We start from the raw sequence: 22,142 nt of genomic DNA on the forward strand, positions 1-22,142 counted from the left end.
TGTTCACTGCAAGCTGCTGATACAATTTCTATTGTAAGATCAGATAACCAGGCCAGCACTGCTAGTGCTGGAGAACAGAGCATTAAAGGCACTTCAGATTTCTCAACAGCTATCTAGCATTGCCACATTAAGTATAATAAAGGTGAAATTACAGAATTACATAAAACTCTCAACACAGACACAGGCCATTCAGCCCAACTGACCGATGCCAGTAACAGAAACAGAAAATGGTGAAAAAGCTCAGCAGGTGCAGCAGCCTCTGTGGAGTAAAAGAACAGTTAATATCTTAAGCTCAGTGGAATCTTGCTGAAGCTAAAAAAAAACTCACACCCCTTACTAAATTCTGAACATAGTCAACGGACTTAAAATGCTAATTCGGCTTCTTTCTCCATAGATGCTGTCAGACCTGTAGTGTTTTGCTACTACTTTCTGTTTTATTTCAAGTCTACAACGTCTGCTGGATTTTACTTCTATTTTAGGTCTAGGCATCAAACCTCCTCCAAGCCTACTTCTCACTTGATCAGCAATTCCATCTATTCCTTTCCCACTCATGCAGTTATCTGGCTCTCCACATCATTTTTCAGGACGTCTGACATTTAACCACAGTAACGTTTGGAAAATGTGGTCAGATCTAACATTCACATTATTTTAAAGCAGAGTGTATTCTCTCAGTTTAGACACCGAACATTCAAAAGAAAAAATTTTTTCCAGAGGCTGAACAACTTGCAGAGAACATCTCACTTTACTGTGTTGCAAAGTTCCTTAATACCTGGCAGGCAGGCTTTTGTTTTGGAAACAGCACGATTTTGAGAAAGGGTCACCTGACCCGAAATGTTAACTCTGATTTCTCTCCACAGATGCTGCCAGTCCTGCCGAGCTTTTCCAGCAATTTCTGTTTTTGTTATGGTTATGAAGGGAATCGCTGAGGACTTTCACTGAGGCAAAATACTAAATACGAGTGCAAATAGATAGAAGCCATCTTGACTAAATCAAATTTAAAATGTAGGAAGTTATGTCCCATTCAGATATTTGTGCAGAAGCCGTAAATATCAAATCAGAAGAAACTGCCGTTGCTACTACCTTGGGTTATGTGACTGTGCAAGTAGATATGGGGCAGTTTAAGTCACTGATCAGAAAAGCAAGATGTTCAGATCTCTTTTGGAGCACTGAAACCAATAAGAAATTTAGTGCAGATCCAAATTTGTAGCATACTTTCTCACTCAAATATCTCTGTCTTCCTCTGAACCCAGGCGAAGGAATCAGCATCTCAACATGTCTTAAGTGGAAAAGACAAAGACTGACACGAAGTCAAAATGCTCAGAGAGCTACTTCACGTGTGATGGGCCAAATGGCCTCCAATTCTGCGATTCTGAAGGAGAACTTTCATGATTCCTGTCAGCCAGAAGGCAAAGTTGGATCAGCTGAGATTCAGAAATGGAAGGCAGAAGAATTGTACAAAATAAAATCAAAATTGTTTCAAAAGCTACAGGCAGGTGGAGACAGCCACTCTAACTCAGACAGTTGGAGGGCCGTGCTCAACTTCGGGTTCCACTCTAGGTTTAGAAAAAATTGAGGTTTTAAAGAGGGTTCAGCATACAGTAAGTTTTTCTATAATGCAATGGTTGTGCTCTCTGTGTTTTGGAAAACTCACATTTTAGAAATGGCGTTTAGTGTTGGCGCTGTAATCGCATTATAGCCAACACGGTTTAAACGTTCGCGCTTTAGAATCAGCATCCCCAATTCATTAATCTCGTTACAGTGAATTCACATTGACAAAACACACATTATAATAGAATGATCTGAAGATTCACACAGATGTTTCCTGGTTAACATGAGAGCAAAAATGTCAATGTTCTCCTTAGAGCAAGTGGCCAAATCCTGAAACAATTATAGATGTTTCAGATTGGGTGGAAGAATGCAAGGTGGGGAGGGGAGCTGGAAAGTCTAGAGCTAGGGGACATAAAGATTAGATGGAGATAGTTCAAGAAGTTAACCTTTTTTTCCCAAACATATTGAGTCTTGAGGCTGTAGAATGCATGACCAAAATTATTAATTGAAGCAAAGACAATGTCAACATTTAACTGTTCATTAGGATATTCGATGGAAAGAAAAATTAAAGGATGTGGAAACAGATGAACAAATGGGATTAGGTCTAGAACCATATAAAGGATAAAAATCAAGGCTAGTTGAGCCTGTATCCAAGTTCTAAAATGTATGCAATTCTACACAAGACAGACACTTCACAGAATGATATATATCCTCTTACACTGGTTCAGCCAGTTGCCTGACAAAAAAATGACCTCCATGAGTCAACACACGACAGGCTCTTGAACCTGGGAGGTGGTGATGGGATAGCCATAGATTAACCTGGACTAATGCCACACTCTCCTGGAAAACAGATTGCAGTGACTCAGGGAAGGGCAACAAAACAGTTCGTGCAAGTCAGCACAGAATGGGAACAACGAATCAATGCAATCACGTCTGTATCAAAACATGAATGTAGTGCTGGCAATTGTTTTTTGGTCAGTGAATCGATATTGTTTTATTGATATTCCAATTGGCATCTGAAAAATATTTTAAAAAGTGGAGCAGCAGCCAAGCAGATGGTAAAATCAGAAGCAGAAATCACATTGTCAGTATGCTTTCCATGCAGCTGTGGGACTCAAACTATATTGCATAACTTGAGGACAACAGCAGATGCATGCTCCATTTAGCCCCTGACCAACAGGGTATGATCTTGCTACCTCCTGTTATTATAATCAAGCCCCTCAACCATGTTTGCTCCCCAGTCTGTGCAGTAGTATCTGTAGAGGTATCACTACTTCAGAACAGTTTCTGCGCCTACTCACCTTCTTTCCATCATCCTGGTATCCTCGACTGAGAAACAGCCATCAATAACAGCTCTGTTCGGGATGGGGGCCGGGGGGGGGGGGGGGGCATTCCAGTATACTTGGCATAAAGAGGAGCTTTGTGATGTCAACTCTGTGCAGACTAGCTTTAATTTTACAGTCATACCATCTCCCACTAAAGGAAGCAATTTCTCTCTCTTCCTCTACCAAAAAAAGATGAAAATGGTTCAGTGGAATATTTATGCATTCTTAATTTTTTTGAAACCTCATTTATACAGCTTTGAAATTTTAGTTAGTTCACTCCTTATTCTACCAACAAGTTCCCTGCCACACCATTTTCTTTTAGTCTGCAGATGCAGAATCAAAAAAATTAGAATTCCAATGGCTGTTAAAACTTCTGGAGATTTTTACATGACAAGCATGTAAAGTGATTTCACCAAGTACCAACACTAAACGTGTATACTGCAAAGTCATATATTAATACCAGAAATTAGATGCTGAAGCAAATGGAAGCAACCTTCTCTGTTCCAGGGTGTTTCATTCCACATCAGACCAGACTCCTTTTCTGGGTGTATTTATTTAACAACGTTACGCTCTTACAGTAAATTTACTTGCACACCAGGTGACTAAAGAGTCAAGTCAGCAGCAGACTCATGAATTGCATTCCATACTTTCCATCCACAATATCTCTTGATCCCACGTCTACATTGTATTGAGTTTGTTTAATCAGTGCAGAGGGTAACGTAGGAAAAGAAGTAGGTCATTCAGTCCGTCAGGCAGCCCGACAACTCATGGCCGAGCGACTATTTTAATACTTTTTACTCACCCCATCATCATAACCCTACATGCCATTGGTAATCAAATCTCTACCTGAGTTGAAACTTTATTGCTGGAACAGCACAGCAGGTCAGGCAGCATCCAGGGAACAGGAGATTCGACGTTTCGGGCACAGGCCCTTCTTCAGGAATGAGCAGAGAGTGTTCAGCAGGAGAAGATAAAAGGTAGGGAGGAGGGACTTGGAGGAGGGGAGTTGGAAATGTGATAGGTGGAAAGAGGTCAAGGTGAGGGTGATAGGTCGGAGTAGGGTGGAGGCGGAGAGGTCAAGAAGAAGACTGCAGGTCAGGAAGGCGGTGCCGGGCTGGAAGGATCCGGCTGAGACAAGGTGGGGGGAGGGGGGATGAAGAAACTGGTGAAGTCCAAGTTCATCCCCTGCGGTTGGAGGGTTCCCAGTCGGAAGATAAGACGCTCCTCCTCCGACCGTCGGGTTGTTGTGGTTTGGCGGTGGATGAGTCCAATGACCTGCATATCCTCGGTGGAGTGGGAGGGGGAGTTGAAATGCTGTGCCACAGGTTGGTTGGGTTGGTTCGTCCGGGTGGCCCAGAGGTGCTCCCTGAATCGCTCCGCAAGTAGGCGGCCTGTCTCCCCAATATAGAGGAGGCCACACCGGCTGCAGCGGATGCAGTAGATGATGTGGGTGGAGGTGCAGGTGAATCTGTGGCGGATATGGAAGTTTCCCTTGGGGCCTTGGAGAGAAGTGAGGGGGGAGGTGTGGGCGCAAGTGTTGCACCTCCTGCGGTTGCAAGGGAAGGTGCCGGGAGTGGTGGTTGGGTCGGTGGGGGGTGTGGATCTGACAAGGGAGTCGCGGAGGGAGTGGTCTCTACGGAAAGCTGATAGGGGAGGGGAGGGAAATATATCCTTGGTGCTGGGGTCTGTTTGGAGGTGGCGGAAGTGACGGCGGATGATGCGCTGTACATGGAGATTGGTGGGGTGGTAGGTGAGGACCAGTGGGGTTCTGTCCTGGTGGCGGTTGGAGGGGCGGGGCTCAAGGGCGGAGGAGCGGGAAGTGGAGGAGATGCGGTGGAGGGCACCGTCGACCACGTCGGGGGGGAAATTGCGGTCCTTGAAGAAGGAGGCCATCTGTGTTGTACGTATTTTGAACTGGTCCTCCTGGGAGCAGATGCGGCGGAGACGAAGGAATTGGGAGAATGGGATGGCGTTTTTACAGGGGGCAGGATGGGAGGAGGTGTAGTCCAGGTAGCTGTGGGAGTCGGTAGGTTTGGCGGTAGGTGACTTCCGCCACCTCCAAACAGACCCCAGCACCAAGGATATATTTCCCTCCCCTCCCCTATCAGCTTTCCGTAGAGACCACTCCCTCCGCGACTCCCTTGTCAGATCCACACCCCCCACCGACCCAACCACCACTCCCGGCACCTTCCCTTGCAACCGCAGGAGGTGCAACACTTGCGCCCACACCTCCCCCCTCACTTCTCTCCAAGGCCCCAAGGGAAACTTCCATATCCGCCACAGATTCACCTGCACCTCCACCCACATCATCTACTGCATCCGCTGCAGCCGGTGTGGCCTCCTCTATATTGGGGAGACAGGCCGCCTACTTGCGGAGCGATTCAGGGAGCACCTCTGGGCCACCCGGACGAACCAACCCAACCAACCTGTGGCACAGCATTTCAACTCCCCCTCCCACTCCACCGAGGATATGCAGGTCATTGGACTCATCCACCGCCAAACCACAACAACCCGACGGTCGGAGGAGGAGCGTCTTATCTTCCGACTGGGAACCCTCCAACCGCAGGGGATGAACTTGGACTTCACCAGTTTCTTCATCCCCCCTCCCCCCACCTTGTCTCAGCCGGATCCTTCCAGCCCGGCACCGCCTTCCTGACCTGCAGTCTTCTTCTTGACCTCTCCGCCTCCACCCTACTCCGACCTATCACCCTCACCTTGACCTCTTTCCACCTATCACATTTCCAACTCCCCTCCTCCAAGTCCCTCCTCCCTACCTTTTATCTTCTCCTGCTGAACACTCTCTGCTCATTCCTGAAGAAGGGCCTGTGCCCGAAACGTCGAATCTCCTGTTCCCTGGATGCTGCCTGACCTGCTGTGCTGTTCCAGCAATAAAGTTTCAACTTTGATCTCCAGCATCTGCAGACCTCACTTTCTCCTCGAAAATCTCTACCTGAAACATACTCAAAGACAGGAATTTCAAAAATCCTTTGTCGTAGAAAATTCCAGAGGTTCACAACCTTTCAAGTAAAATAATTTTACCAAAAGTCAGACCTAAGAGGCATCCCTCTTATTTTTAAGTTGCATCTCCTGTTTCAAGACTCCCCAATCAGGGGAAACAATTTATCACCATTTACCCTGTCTATCCCTTTAGGTATTCTGTAAGTTTCAATGAGATCACCTCTCAGTCTTTGAAATATGACAGAATACAAGCTCAGCTTGCTCAACCTCTCTTTGTAGGACAGCCCCACCACCCTGGGAACAAGTCTGGTGAACCTTCATTGCACTCCTTCTATGGCAATAACATCTTTCCTGAGATAAGACAATCAAAATTGCACCCAGTCTAACCAACCTCCCATACATTTGAATCAAAAGTGTGGTGCTGGAAAAGCACAGCAGGTCAGGCAGCATCCAAGGAGCAGGAGAAATGTCAATTCTCCTGCTCCTTGGATGCTGCCTTACCTGCAGTGCTTTTCCAGCAGCATACTTTAGAGTCTGATCTGCAGCCCTCATTTTCCCCATATATTTGAAGTAAGACTGCATTGCTCCTGTACTCAAATCCTCTTAGAACAAAGGCTAACATTCCATTAGCCTTCCTAATAGCTTGCTGCACATTCATGCTAGCCTTGAGTGATTTATCAACAAGGACACCTAAATCCTTTTGTACACTACCAACCTCTTTTCCAATCTCTTACCTTTTAAGAAATATACTGCACGTCTTATCCTCCTAACAAAATGGATAATCTCACATTTTTCACATTATATTCTACCTGTCATATTCTTGCTCAATCACTACACCAGTCCAAATCTTCCTGAAACTACTTGCCTTCTTCCTCACAACACACATTCCTACTTATAGTTGCAAATATTACAATTGGTCCCAACCTTCAAATCATATTGGGCCCAAGGAATGACCCTTGCAGTACCCCATTAGTCACAGCTTGCCAACGTGAGAATGACTCACTTATTTCTACTGTGTTTTCTGTCTGTTAGCTAATCATTAATTCATACCAGTACATTATCTCCTAGCCTACGTGTTTTAACTTTCCTAACCTGCCTCCTGTTGGGGAGGGTTGGGGTGGGGTTATCAAAAGCCTTCTGATAAGCTAAGTATACTGCATCCATTGGCTCTTCTTTATCAATTCTGTTCGCAACATCTTCAAAGAACATCCAACAAGTTCATAAAGTACAATTTCACTTTCAATAAGACATGTTAACTATACCCATTCAGATCATTATCAACAAGGTGTCTAATAATCCCTATCTTGATAACAGATGCTGGCCCGTCCCCGATTACTGATGTATAGCTAACAAACATACATGCCCTGTTTTCTTTCTTGCTCCCTTCTGAGATAATAGAATGACATTTGGTACCTTTCAATTCACAAGAATTATTACAGAATCTACAGAATTTTGGAAGCTAATCACCACTTCATAAATTATCCCTGTAGCCATCGCCTTCGACACTCTGAGATGAAGATTGTTAGGGCTGGGATTTATCAACATTCAGGCCTGTTAATTTCTCGGTATATTCTTTTTACTCGCGTTTTTCTTCAACTCCACATTCTTCGTAGCCACTTGGATGTTACTCCTGGGATAATTCTGCTATCTTCCTCACCGAAAACAGATACACTTTGAAAATAAGACTCACAGAAATGAATCCAATTTTAGTTTGACTGAACTTATAATTATTGCAACAACATGCTAATCCTGCTCCTTATGGCTGTGCCTTGAGGGCAGAAGCCATTAGAACCATGAGTCTGCAATGCCTGTACCCAACTGTGTAAGAATTCGCAGAGGAGAGTTCATTCATGACCAGATTGGACAGGGCTTTGTATTTATTTTTAACTATCCCCATTAGGGAAGGGGTGGGGTGGGAGCAAAAGGTATTGAGCCATTAGAACAAGCCAGCCAAAAAGTCTGCTGAGACTTGTGGAAGAGCCCAGATGGTGCAAAGCCAGTGCCAGAGGGAGGTTGAGAAGTCACACAATTCTATAAGGCAGTTCTATTCAGGAATTTCAGTAAATGTGCGTAATTTATCAATGTGTCCTACCTGATGGATTACCATCCAGTAATCTGAAATTACACCCTATTATTATAGCATTCTGAAGTGAAAGGTTAGTACAAAACAAAAAGGATTAAACACTGGTCAGTAATGCAAACCATTAATTTAGAAAGAAAGACTCACAATTATACAATGGCGTTCATGACCATAGCGTATCCAAAGCTACTTTATAGCCAAATAAACACTTCTGAAGTGCAGTCGCTATAACAGTGTTCAGTCTCTAGCTGTGCTTCAGTAGGTCGCATTCTCACCTTGGCATCAGAGGTCATGGATTCAAGCAGCAATCCACAGATGAGCACAAACTCTGACCAGACATTTCAGTGCAATTCTGAGAGAGTGCTGCATTGTCAGAGGCAGCGTCTTTTAGGTGAGATGGAAATAAGGTTCCCCCTGCCATTACAGGCAGATGTTAAATTTTCCATGACACAATTCCAAGAGGAGCACAGGAGTTCTCCCAGGTGTACTGGCTAATGTATATTACTCAACTAAAAAAAATACATAAGAAAAGCCAAGAGAACTGGGGATGCTGGAAATTGAGGAGGAAGGTCACTGAAGCCTAAACATTAACTCTAATTTCGCTCCATGGGCGTTGCCAGACCCTACTCAGTTTTTCCTGCAAGTTCTGCTTTTGTTAAAAAAAAATTATTTGGTTATTATCATATATTACGTGGAACCAAATTAGCATTTTATATTATAACAATGTTACAAAGTATAATAATTACACTTGTCAACCTGGATTTTAGGTCTCTGGGGTGGAACATGAACTTGTGACGTTCGGATTCAGAAGCTACCATTAGGCCACAGGAACACTGTAGCCAGTGCACATCTCCCTTGCCTGAGAGAGAAAGTACAGCTATTGTCACATTTATACACAAAACAGCCTCCCACAGACCTTTAACTGCTTAGAGGTTTGCCAAGTCTAGTTGGGTGCATTCCTGCAAGTCTCATCACTGGGCACTCCCACATCACTTTATCCATTCTTATGTTCCCAACATTGGTCCATTCCAGGGACACTGCTATCCCTCGGCCAGCTGGAAAACCATCAGACTCTGCCATTGCATCTTAACTGTTGCTAAGTACATCTTTTGTTTAAACGTCAATATTAAAGATTGATTCACTATTAAAGACTTGAAAATAAAAGTTTTATTTATTGTGCCTATGATTTTGCTTCTGCATGGTTTGCAGCACTCACACATAGTGACAACAGACCAATCCAGAAGCAGACATAATAGGGGCATTTAAAGGGCTTTCAGACAAGCACATGAATGTGCAAGGAATGGAGGAATATGAACAAAAGGCAGGCAGAAGGGATTAGTTTAGTTTGGTGTCATGGTCGGCACAATATCATGGGCTGAAAGGCCTGTTCCTGTGTTGTACTGTTCTAATCAAAGAGGAATGGGAATCCTATACTCCATAATCAAAATTTTTTTTACTAATTAATGGGATGTGGGTGCATAGGATTGTCTCTCATCCTTAACTGACCTGGAGAAGGTGGGAAGCTGTCTTCTTGAACTTCTGCAGTCCTTGGGGTATAGATACACCCATACTGCTGTTGGGAAGCAGCTTCTAGGATGCAGACCTGGTGACAGTGAGAGAGTAGTGAAATGGTTCCAATTCAGGAAGGCGCATGACTTAGAGTTATAGAGATGTACAGCACAAACAGACCCTTTGGTCCAACTCGTCCATGCCGACCAGATATCCCAACCCAATCCAGTCTCACCTGCCAGCACCCGGCTCATATCCCTCTAAACCCTTCCGACTCATGTACCTGTTGGACCACAGAAGGTTATAGAGATTGGAAAAGATCTGGTTATGGAGGTTGAAGGGAAACTTTCAAATCCCATGCATTCACTGCCTCTATCCTTTCAGGTAGTAGAGTCTGTGGGTTTGGGAGGGACAATTGAGAGTGCCTGAGTGAGTTGCTACATCCATCTTGTAAATGGTATATGCTGATGCCACGGTACGTTGGTGGTGAAGGTAGCAAAAGGGGTGCCAATCAAATGGGATGCTTAGTCCTCAATGATGTCAGGCTTCTGAAGTGTATTTTTGTTAAAAAGTGTAGCCTCAAGTTTTAATGATCTTGAAGCGGGGTTGCATTAAGTGGATAGGGTATCATTTTAGGTTTCAAGTGCTCAATTCCCATAGGTGGTGCAGCCTGTCTGAGGCTTAGGCTTCTCCAGTTACTAGGCCGTGTGGCCTTACATCCATTAAATGAGGCACAAGCCCCTGGGGACATTCAGTTGCAGGGCAAGGACAACTGCTTTCTGTTGTTAATTTCAATGTTTTGCCCTTTTCTTGTTGTTACAAGAGTAAAATTCAGCCTCTTAACCTTTTGTTTAAAACATTTTCGTGAGTTGTAGACACCGGTGGAACGGCCAGACTTGTTTCTCACCCCTAAGTGTCTCTGAAGTGGCCTAGCAGTTAAGAGTTAAGTACGTTGCTGTGAGTTTGAAGTGACATTCTGGCCAACTCAGGCAAGGACAGCAGATCATCTTCTCCAAAGTGAACCAAGCCGGTTCCACCATTCACAGCTGATCTGTACCTTGTCCATTTTCCAATCAGCAAACCAGATTGAGAACATCAACAAACTATTTGAACATGGGTATTGTCACCTTTAAAGCTGCTTTACCCAAAAGAATCCAAAAGGTGCAATCTACCTCTTTTTCTTATTGTACAGATTTTCTCTCACACAGACACACAGAGTTTAAATCCCCTTAGCTCTGGAGCTCTGAGACCAATTAACTCAGCACAGAGCAAGGATCAAGCTGGGTAACATCTGGTTTGTACGACTCAGTGCTGTGCTAAGTGGTGGTTTCAGCCACTGGACAACCTGAAAACTGAGAAGCTCTTCTTTGACCTTGCATAATTGCATTATTGGAAGACAAAGATACAAGCTCCAATCTTTAAAGGGCCAACAGTGAGATCAAATTCCGATTTTAAACTTTGTCAATTTTATGTTTTTTTGCACATAGAACAAGCTTCGGCAAACTATTTCTGGACTACTTCCCTTCAGCAGACACAAAGTCTAGTCTTCCCTGAATCGTCTCTACTTCTACTCCCAAGTCATCCATTCATATCATTAACCTCCTGCCACACCTCAGGAAATGGGCCAGGTGTTTCATCTCTGCTAACAGGGATTCAGGGAACACCTCCTTTGCCAAACAGAGAATTCTGAACATGAACGTTTACTATAATCTTGGGCATGTGAAACAAAATTACATCTTAACACAGATAAAATGTACATCTCTATATTAATGGTAACATCACAGACAGTACTCTTTTAAAATGATGTGCTCTGCTTCTCATTATTCAACGTACCAAATTCTATACACATTTCCTCCCGTTTTCATTTCCACTACGTTCAAATCAAGATACGTTGCACCATTTCCTATTCTTTTCTTATTTTTTTCCTTTAAGTTTCAGAAAATTTCTCACCCAGCCTCCACAATCTTATAAAATAAAAATATGGCAATGTTTAATCTTCACTTAATTTAATCCAGCTGTCCTTCAACTGTCTTCCAAGAAACAGTAACACTCACTATGTCAAGGTCACCTGTTGCATGCACAGCTCTAGGTCAATTCTGGAAATCAAAGATTTCTTACAGTGTGGAAGCAGGCCATTTGGTCCATCGAGTGCACGCTGATCCTCTGAAGAGCAGCTGACCCAGACTGACCCCTCCGCCCCATCCCTGCAACCCTGCATTCCCTATGGCTAATCCACCTAGCCTGTACACCCGTGGACACTACAGGCAATTCTGCATGGTCAATACGCCTAACTTTCACATCTTTGGACTGTGGGAGGAAACTGAAGCACCAGGAGAGAACCCACACAGACATGGGGAGAATGTGCCACATAGGGTGGAACTGAACCTCAGGTCCCTGGTGCTGTGAGGCAGCAGTACCTTGAGAGAGTCAAAATAGGAAGTTTCCCATTGAGCATTTTGCAGTTTCCTCCAATACTGGTTTTGGCCCTTCCATTTTATTTTTCAGTTTAAATAATCATAGCCGCTGTCCCACGAGGCAGTATCAGTGCTACTTAATCGTCCTTAATCATGCTTTTTTCCCCACTCTTATGTTTTGAGGTTCAATGTTCTGAAAACAAAAACTTACACAGTCCAAATAAGATTTCTAGTTAACATATTGGACTATGTGGGGATACAAAAAGCACATGAGCAAAGTGGTTAATAGTCATCATTGTATGTTACATCATTTGGCGTTGAATGGTGATCGACAAATTAGTTAGGAGAAAGTGAGGACTGCAGATGCTGGAGATCAGAGTCGAGAGTGTGGTGCTGGAAAAGCACAGCAGGTCAGGCATCATCCGAGGAGCAGGAGAATCGACGTTTCGAGCATGAGCCCTTCATCAGGGCTGACCTGCTGTGCTTTTCCAGCACCACACTATTGAATCTACAAATTAATACAAAGCCAACAGAGCCAACTGGTCTGTGCCAGTGTTCACATGAAATAGTTCTCACCCCTCTACATCTTTCCTTCTCCCTCCTGTGCTTATGTAGCTGCCCATACATTGAACCTATGCTATTCACCTTAATCGCTCCAGCGGGTAGCAAGTTCCACATTATCATCACCTCTGGGTAAATAGGCTTCTCTTGAATTCTTTCACATCTAACATTGAAAACATACAAACTTAAAGTACATTCTCAGAAATCTGCTGTACTATGACACACTACTGAGAGAGTAAAGAAAGACTTGCACATAATCTGAGGTTTTGCCTGCGCTGAAATTTGTATTATTTCCTCACTCTAAAGAAAAACCCCAGACAGAAGGAAGAGCTGTCTGTTTTAACTGAGCACTGTCCAACTCACTCTCAAAAATACAGCACAGTAAAGAAAAAAGAAAGACTTCTCAAAGAGTTCCACATATAATGAATTACTTTGAAATTCAGTGGCACACACAGAAGACAAAGCAATGAGGGCAGACGACTGCCTTCATCAAAAGCTAGCTGTGCCAGGAACAGTCTGTAAAAGCACTGAGCATGCCTGATAAGACCTGGCACCCACCAGCCTCTGCCGCAACAAAGGTTCCTTTCTTCATCCCTTTCTCTTGATCATTCATGCTGGATATATGGGCAAGCACTCTCTGCAAAGCTTGAGTAATCAATAGAGGTACCTGGATCGTTGAGCTACATTCCATTTGAGATGGCTGCACTCACTTTTTGCACCAAGGCCTGGCAAAACGTGGTAGGCTGCAAAAGATCCTTCAGGTAGCAAGTTACTACTTGCTTCAATCACAACAAAAAAAAGGTTGTTGAAAACTCATATCCGATTTCTTCAAGAAAGAATGCAGAATCATAGAACATAGAAGAAGCTCATGCAATCCTCCATACCAGTGTTAGCTCTTTGAAAGAGCTTCCCGACTTGTGCCACGTCTCTGCTATTCCCTTGCAAATTTTTGAAAGGTTGCTTCTCAAAATTATGTCCACTCCCCTTTTGAAAGTTATTATTGAATCTGCTTCCATCACCCTTTCAGGCATGGCGTTGGAGGTCATAACAACTCAATTGAGCAAAAAAAAACACTTTCCCTCTATTTGAAATCTGTGTTGTGGTTACCAAACCTCCTGCCAGAAGAAAGAGTTTCTCTCCACTTGCTCTACCAAAACACGTCCCAATTACGAACTCATTCGTCAAATCACCCTATAGTCTTATCTGATCTCGTGGGAACATCACAGCTTCTTTTGTCTCTCTCCACGGAAGTGATGCACTTTATTCAGAATAAAGGTAAGATGACCATAGACCTACTGGACCATAGGGATGGTCTCCCATTAGAGAGGTGGTACTTTAATATGAGGATCACCATGTCTTGGGTTGAGAAGGTGGACCTTCATGGTAACCTCAGCCAGTGTGGGAAATGAACCAATGCTGTTGGCTTCATTCTACATTGCAAAGCAGCTACCCAGCCATCCAGCCAACTGAGTGAACTGTCCCCGTCCCCATCCCCATCCCCATCCATGGTACCATTCCAATGGCACCATTCCAACACATTTCTTTTCCACCCTTTCTTCAAAGAGTACAGTGGCCTGGATTGGGCACAATGGACTTAATCAGACTTAATTAGTGATTTGCAAAGGTTGAGCATGGCTTTTCTAATTTGAAAGAGTAACTAACACAAAGGTAAATGTTTTCAAAGCACATAGGGCTGGAATGTCTGTAGGAATTGTCTGCAGAACACCCACAGAATCTACCAAGGAACCCTGGCATTTCCCCAGAGGTTTTATGAATCATTCACAATGACGAGGAGAAATCCCATGGAAATTCAACTCTTTAAACATTAGTCCAGAATGCAGGGAGACCCTCAAACGACAAAGGCTGTGCTGGAAATGAAGGAATGGCAAAGATACTTAATATGCACTGGCAGCGATTACTGTTGAAGCCCATGTGCATCCTCACTCCATGAACACTTTACGCAGATGGCAATCAGGATTAGCTGATGCCCATGATCACACCATATTACAACCCCACTGCTGGCTTATAAGGCCAGCTCCAATGTCAAAAGTTATAACAGTATTGAACAGGATTGCGCTGTATTAATCAACGGAACTGTTAGGATTCAAGATTCAATTGTCTTAGATTAGATTAGATTAGATTACTTACAGTGTGGAAACAGGCCCTTCGGCCTGACAAGTCCACACCGCCCCGCCGAAGCGCAACCCACCCATTCCCCTACATATAACATTATGGACAATTTAGCATGGCCAATTCACCTGACCTGCACATCTTTGGACTGTGGGAGAAAACCGGAGCACCCAGAGGAAACCCACGCAGACACGGGGAGAACGTACAAACTCCACACAGTCAGTCGCCTGAGGCGGGAATTGAACCCGGGTCTCTGGCGCTGTGAGGCAGCAGTGCTAACTACTGTGCCACCGTGCCGCCCACAACCCTAGTTCTTAACCCTAGTTCTTCACCCTAAAATAGATTAACCTTCAGCTTATGACAAAAGGAAAATACTGGATGCTAGAAGCCTGAAATATAAAAATATACTTGAAATACTTAGCAGGTCAGATGGCATCTGTGGTGAGAAACAGAGTTAACATCTCAGGTCGATGACCTTTGATTAGAAAAAAAGGAGATTTAGAAACAGGAGATGATTGTCAGCTAGGAGGAAGAGGAGAGCAGCAATTACAAAAGGAAAGGCTTGTAATGCGGTGGAGGACAGGAGACACTAACTAACAAACGTTTCTGATGTAAAAAACCAAGGAGAATGGTATTAGGGAACCAAATGCTGTGTCTATAGTCTGGACTTTCAATTCTATTTATTTTGCGCTTCCTACTTGCTTAGAACGTCTAACATTTTTCTTCAGATCCAATCCAAGGTCAGCAACCTAAAATGTAATGTCTCAGCAAATTACTGCAGATGCTACAATTTGTACTGAACATTAAAAAAATGCTGAAGATCACAGCAGGGCAGGCAGCATCCATGTAGAGAGACAGAACAAGCTAACATTTGAAGTCTAGACGACTCTTCAGCGCACTGTATGGATGCTGCCTGACCCACTGTGCTTTCTAGCATTTTTGATTTCAACCTAAAACTTGGTTTCTCTTCGCAGGTGGCCTGTTGAGTATTTCGAGCATTTTTTTTGTTTTTTTCTTCAGACATTAAGCCAGTGGCTTCGCATCTCTGAAATACTGTCTCCTGATCAGATTCTAGTATATAACATGCTGCATTGCGGATCACAGAATTACAATCCTAGTGGCAAGTAAATGAAAGGGCAAGCACTGACATTCCAGAAAATGATTTATTCTAAAGAATTGTTTTATTCAAAACCCAGTGGCTCCCTTGGGCCAATGCTCAAAACTTCAATGCAGAAGAAACATCTGAAATAGAGTGTCTGTAAACTGAAAAGATCACGTTGTTCGAGTACGAACCCATAAGGAAAGCAAGGCTGAGGTAGGTCACGATTATTTTCATGTGATTCAGTTGCTGGCAAGGCAAACGCTGGACTGATCTTTGCTGTGAAGCCATTATTCAGTGTTTTCCAAAGATTTATCAACTAAAATGAATTCAAGCTCAGATTCTACGCTGCAGTGTTGCCCTAAAGCAGTAAACGTACACACTGGAACAGAATTCCATTCTGATTGCCAAAATTGCTGCAGGCTCAGCTGATCACAGTTGTGAGGAGTTTAAATAGCAAGAGGTCCAAGCCCAAAGTGTGGTCCTTACAAGTAAAAAGAACATCAGCTAGAACCGCTTTATCAATTGTGCAATAACTTACCAAGGAAGGCCATTGAGGCGAACCAGATCAATAAGTTCAAAACTAATTTGATGATCTCAGTAAAATATGTGGAGCAGGTTTGGGAGGAACAGGTGCCTTCAGATGCATAGTTCCTAATGCTTCCTATCACTGGGATTTTCTTGGGTCATCTCTGGGTCTGTTGCAAACTAATTGCTGGAAATTAATCAACAACACCGCTATTATTGTATAAAGTGAGTGCAAGGATGGCAGATATCAGAAATAGCTAGGTGGTAATGGATAGATCACTGAAGTCAAATCTTTATTCAATTATTTACTTTTATTTAGAGGTACGATTCACATCCATTGTGCACCTCCAACAGCACGGCCCGTGTTCATGTCCACATTTTACTAAGCAGCAGAGGCCTCAATTTTACCTTGGTGGAGATTTTTAATTGGCACCCAAAGGATCTGCAATTGAAAGTAGAAACAGACCCTGACAGACCTTGAATAAACACAAAAGTATTGGTAATACTAAGTTCTGGCAATTTGCTGCTGTACATTCAGATTTTTCCATTTTTATTTCAGATTTATTCTAATTACAGCATTTCTCCTTATGTAAGGCATGTATGGAATGAGCTGCCAGAGGAAGTGGTGGAAGCTGGTCCAACTGCAACATTTAAAAGGCATCTGGATGGGTATATGAATAGGAAGGGTTTAAAGGGATATGGGCCGGGTGCTGGCAGGTGGGACTAGATTGGGTTGGGATATCTGGTTGGCATGGACAATTTGGATCAAAGGGTTTGTTTCGTGCTGTACATCTCTGTGACTGTACGACTCTGTGACTGTACGACTCTATTGGACCTTGTTCTATTTTCATCCAATTATTCCTATTCTTCTTTCTGCTAATTTTGTACTTGGAAGGATAGGTAAGGTTGATGCATGGAATGGCATTTCTCTCTTTTGAATGGTCCTGATGTTCTTTCATTCCCCTTAACTCCTCCCCTCTAATGTCTTTTCAGTGTTTGCAACTCTACAGCACATTCCCTTGACTAAGAAACTCTTGACCTGCTTACCAGGCTCCTCATGGTCACCTTCAAATGGCACAAAGACTGTGGCCCCTATATTGACAGAGGTGACTTGCGTAGGAAAGGAAGTATGGGTACCCAGAACACGGAGAAGGTAGGTGGGTTTTTAGTCTGGAAGCTTAAATGTCTGGGTTTCCTCACATCCTTTTGAGTTTGGGCCCTACAGCAGGGACGTTTTCTGTTTGCTTAACAGAGACCCCGCTCCTAAGTCAGCCTGACTGAAATAACTTCCATCAAGTCCTCCAGAGCAGTCTCCCAACTCCAAGTAAGCAGTGTGCAGCTGCTAGTGGGAGCGGTGTCTGAGGCTGGCAGCCAAATATCAGAAATAAGTTAAGGTTGGGAGAATTGAGGGGTAAAGCACTCCTGATTCTCCAGGCCCACAGCAGTGTTGAAAGGCCACAAATATAAACAAAAGGTGAACCAAGTTTTAATAAAAGACTTACACAGCATTGGCACATTGAGCCCAAGCATGGTCCCTTCCATCCTGAGTCTATGAAAAGCATGTTTCCCAAAAGCCTCAAAAGGAAGACCAAAAACTCATATCCTCACTGCATCCAATGTATTACTCAACCCAATTCCAGATTTACACCCACCAGCAAATGCCACCACCCTCAACTGGTTAGATTGTTTTCCTAAAGATAAAGACAATGACTGCAGATGCTGGAAACCAGAATCTAGATTAGAGTGGTGCTGGAAAAGCACAGCAGGTCAGGCAGCATCCAAGGAGCAGGGAAATCGATGTCTCGGGCAAAAGCCCTTCATCAGGAATAGAGGCAGAGGGCTTGCAGGATGGAGAGATAAATGAGAGGAGGGTGGGGGTGGGGAGACTTCTTTGAATACTGCATTTGCATTATCACAGCATGAACCAATAAAGAACCAGGGAGAAAATTAACTCAGTCAGAAGCTAATGGCCAAGTACTTCTAAGTTCAGATTTAAATACTAACGGTGTGGATTATAAAGAAAAAAACATATAAAATGAAAATAGATTAATTCTCAGGATCTTGTAGCACAATGGCAGTATCCCTCATTATGAGCCAGGAGGCTTGGTTCATGTCCCTCCTCCTCCAGAGATTTCAATGACGTATCTGAACAGATTGATTAGAAAATATCTGTGTAGGGAGAACATGTTGGAGAGTGTGAAGTCTGAATAGAAATAACACTGTGGGTTCAATTGTAGACTGTTCGAAGAAGATAAGGCAGAGGCTGTCCAAAATGTTGAGATGCTAAGAGACAGTGAATTAAGAGCAGGAAATGATTGAGATGTCCTGACTTCAATATAATGAGCAATGAATCCTCTGAATTCTCCAACCAAGAGAATAAAGTGGCCCCTCATTTTGTGACGATATTCAAAACTAAGATCAAGAGGTTTTTAGACTCTAAGGGAATCCAAGATTATAATGATCAGATGGAAAGTGGAATCGATATGAAAGAACAGCCATGACCTTAAAAAATGGCAATGCTGGTTTGCACAGTTTGTGACCTAATGCTCTTCTCTGGTTTGTACAATTTTTCTTACCCAGGAAGTTACATGGGTCCTAAAAGACCAAGGTATGAAATTTAAGTTTTCGCTAAAAGTCACACAATACTAGGATATAGTCTATCTAAAGAAGGAGCAGCGCTCTGAAAGCTTGTACTTCCAAATAAACCTCTTGGACTGTAACCTAGTGTTGGTGTGATTTTTAACTTTGTCCACCCCAGTCCTACACCAGCACCTGCACATCACCTAAGTTTTAGATAGACTGAGAAATTGCAAAGAAAGGCAGAAAAACAGGCACAAGTCATGAGAGAAAGAGACCTTAACGCCAGATTTCATTTGTCAACAGACTACAAAGGAAATAATAAATAAGATCAAAGATATTCATCTGAACAATAGGGATAGGCTTGAGCAGCTTTTCCAGTTTTCCAAGGCTTTAGGTGCACTTAACAAGGATTTGAAATAGATTAAATTCTCTGACTCCATTACTTTAATAAAGTCAGAAGATTCTTCATAGCGTATCTACCAGCACTTATGGGTTAAGCACAAGAACAAAGTCACAAGGGTACACTCTCATGAAAAGAAACTGGACTGTCCGAGTCATCACCGAGTCATTCCTGTCTCCGGCTTTTTAAGCCCAGTCACAATGTTGTATCATAGAAGGTACAGGCTTCAGCACTCATCTTCATTCTAAATTAACAGTAACCCATTACCAGGTTGGTACACATATTCAGTGACACAGCAAGTCAAAAGTTCTGCTTCTGGGGATTGATGGAGCTGGGCAACCGAGACTAGATGCGAGGGTGAAAACCATGTAACACAAACTCGTCCAGTCTTTACTTCACAACATCTAGTAGGGGCTCTTCCAAGGCCTCTGTCAGCTTTAAATCACGTTTGAAGTCCTTTGGGCTGTGAAATGAGCAGCAGGAATTAAACATGACCGATGCCCAATCAGATATTGCTGTAAAAGCCAAACTGGAGTTTCCTGTTAAATGGACCATCATGAAACCAGCTCAACACAAAGAACCTACAACAACAACTTGCATTTTCAATACAATTAACATCCAAAAGAGCTTCACAACAGTGTTATAAAACACAATGTGATACTGAGCAACATTAAGAGATATTAGGATAAGTGCCCAGAAATTTGGCCAGAGGAAGATTTTAACAAGCAACCATTAAGCATTTGACAGAGAGGGGAAAAAAAAAGCAGAAACCTTAGGGAAAGAATTCCAGGGTTTAGGATCTGAGCAACAGAAAGAATATTTGGTATTGGTGAGCAATTAAAATCAGAGATGTGCAAGAGGTTAGAATTTGAGGACAGAAATCTCAGGGGTCCTTCGGGATGAAGATGGTTAGTAAACTATAGAGGCGTAGAGCCTTAGTATAATTTGAAAACACAGATATGCATTTTCTACATATAGAGCAGGAATCACCATAAAGTCCTCAAACATTACGGTAATGGATAAATGGGACTTAGCTGAGTTACAATGCCAATAAGTAAAGTTTTGGATGAGCTCAAGTTTATGGAAGTTGCTCAATGGGTGCCAACCAAAGTCAATAGCTTTAGTCTCCCTAATATTTAATTGAGAATAAAACGCAACATAAAACATGAAAATGTTCAGTTTCTGTTCAGCATTCAACTTGTTACCAGCTACACTGCACCTGAGCATTTGCATGCTAACTGCTCTCTCCCTACCTTACGGCACAGCACAATTTTGGGTTTCTTCCCGGCAACTGATAAATGTCTTCCACTGAATTATCAACAGGTACCTCCTTGCATTATACTATCTCCCAGTGCAGATTGCAACATGAAGAAAAATAACCTAGCCTAACTTCAAAAAAAGAACGCTCTCTCTTCACAATCTGTACCTACACACCACAAAGACATTTTCCATCTTTTGAAAAAGATTAGATTGAGTGTCCTTCTGCCTGATCGATGAACATTAAAACAAAAATCCAATGGTGCTATTTGAAAGAGACCAGGAGAGAAAAGCTTATTCACTTTACTGATTGCACATAACTGGCATGTTAATACAGGTTCCTATATTAATCATACATTAATGATGACATGTTAATACAGGTTCCTATATTAATCATACATTAATGATGACATGCATATATAAAGCATCTAGTAAACACAGTGAAGTGCTTTCAAAGTATTCCAACAGAATGTTAAGATACATATTGTGATACTGAGCTACATTTGGAAAATTAGAAGTTGCCAGAAGCCTGGTCAAACAGTTATGTATTCAGGGAGCAAAGATGAGAAGCATGGTGAGGGAACTAGCATTTGGCAGCCAAAGGCATGCCTACTAACTGTGAGATACATGTGAGCCCAGGAAAAATGCAGGGTTCACACAGGCTTGTAGAGCTGGAGGCATAACAGAAATAGGCAGGAGCACAGCCATGGAGGAATGTGAACATGGGGAAGAGAACCTTCAAGATGTTGATGGAGTGGAAGCAAATGGAACTTGAACCACTTTAGACTATAAGACCACAAGATGCAGAGGTAAGCCATTTGGTCCACCAGATCTTCACAGCCATTCAATGGCTGATTCATGGCCGATAATCCACTTGCTTGCCTTATCCCCACGACACATGGTTCCCTTACCAGTTAAAGTCTGCCTATCTCTTAAATATACTCAATGATGCAGCATCTCAGCTCTCTGCAGTAAAAAGCTCCATAGATTCACTACTTCCTGTGAGACGAAATTCCTCTTTGTTGTTGTTTTAACGGGCAAACACATACTCTGAGACTACTCTTCTCCTGGACTCTCCCACCTAGGCAAAACACCCTCCCAATATCTATGCTGTCAAAGCCCTAAATGTGTTTCAATACAGTCTTCTACACTTCGGTGAGTACAAGCCTAATCCGCTCAACCTTTTCTCATAAGAAAATCCCTCCGTGCCTGGGATCAACCCAGTGATTTTATTCTGGATTGCTTCCAATGCCAGTACATCTTTCCTTGGATAAAGGGAGAAAAACTGTTTACATTATTGAACTGCAGTCTGATTAATGACTTGCATAGTTTTAGCAAAACTTCCGAGGAGCGAGACAGTCAACGTCAACTCTCTTGCTCCTCGGATGCTGCCTGACCTGCTGTGACCTTTCCAGCACCACACTTTAGCAACTGATTTCTCCAGCATCTGCAGTCCCCACTGTCTCCTCGTTTAACAAAACTTCCCTAACTTTGCACTCCATTCTCTTTGAAATAAAGATCAACACTTCATTTGCCTTCCCTATTACTCGCTGAACTCGGATGCTAGATTTTTGTGGTTCATGCATGAGGAAATCGAAATCTCTCTGCTATAGCTTTGTACAGTTTGTCTTCATTTAAATAATATTCAGCTTTCTGTTCTTCCTGCCAATGGGCATGAAGTTTTTTTTTAACCTTCTATTCTATCTGACAAATTTTGCCCAATCACTTAACCTGTCTATATCCCGGTGTAGTT

The 22,142-nt window shown here is 43.0% G+C and overlaps 1 protein-coding gene and 1 long non-coding RNA gene across 10 annotated transcripts in view; one reads left to right on the forward strand and one right to left on the reverse strand.

Moving 5' to 3' along the window:
- The window catches only part of LOC148149448 (uncharacterized), a 39,898-nt gene extending 30,830 nt beyond the window's left edge, over positions 1–9,068 (forward strand). Inside the window, exons 2-3 of the long non-coding RNA XR_015757983.1 lie at positions 1,251–1,598; positions 8,679–9,068. This is a non-coding gene — a long non-coding RNA (uncharacterized LOC148149448). The remainder of the gene's footprint in view (positions 1–1,250; positions 1,599–8,678) is intronic.
- The window catches only part of rad51b (RAD51 paralog B), a 550,826-nt gene that overhangs the window by 329,746 nt on the left and 198,938 nt on the right, over positions 1–22,142 (reverse strand). Inside the window, exon 8 of one of the 9 annotated variants that reach the window (XM_087990133.1) lies at positions 9,353–9,514. The exons of the other annotated variants lie outside the window; for them this stretch is intronic. Coding sequence (XP_087846259.1) covers positions 9,368–9,514 — 147 coding nt within the window. The 3' untranslated portion in view covers positions 9,353–9,367. Of the gene's footprint in view, positions 1–9,352; positions 9,515–22,142 lie in introns of those variants that run through there. 9 annotated transcript variants of the gene reach the window in all.

Source organism: Chiloscyllium plagiosum, unplaced genomic scaffold, assembly GCF_037043375.1.
Source record: "Chiloscyllium plagiosum isolate Xiang-an unplaced genomic scaffold, Cpla_swu_hap1 HiC_scaffold_8, whole genome shotgun sequence".
NCBI lineage: Eukaryota > Metazoa > Chordata > Chondrichthyes > Orectolobiformes > Hemiscylliidae > Chiloscyllium > Chiloscyllium plagiosum.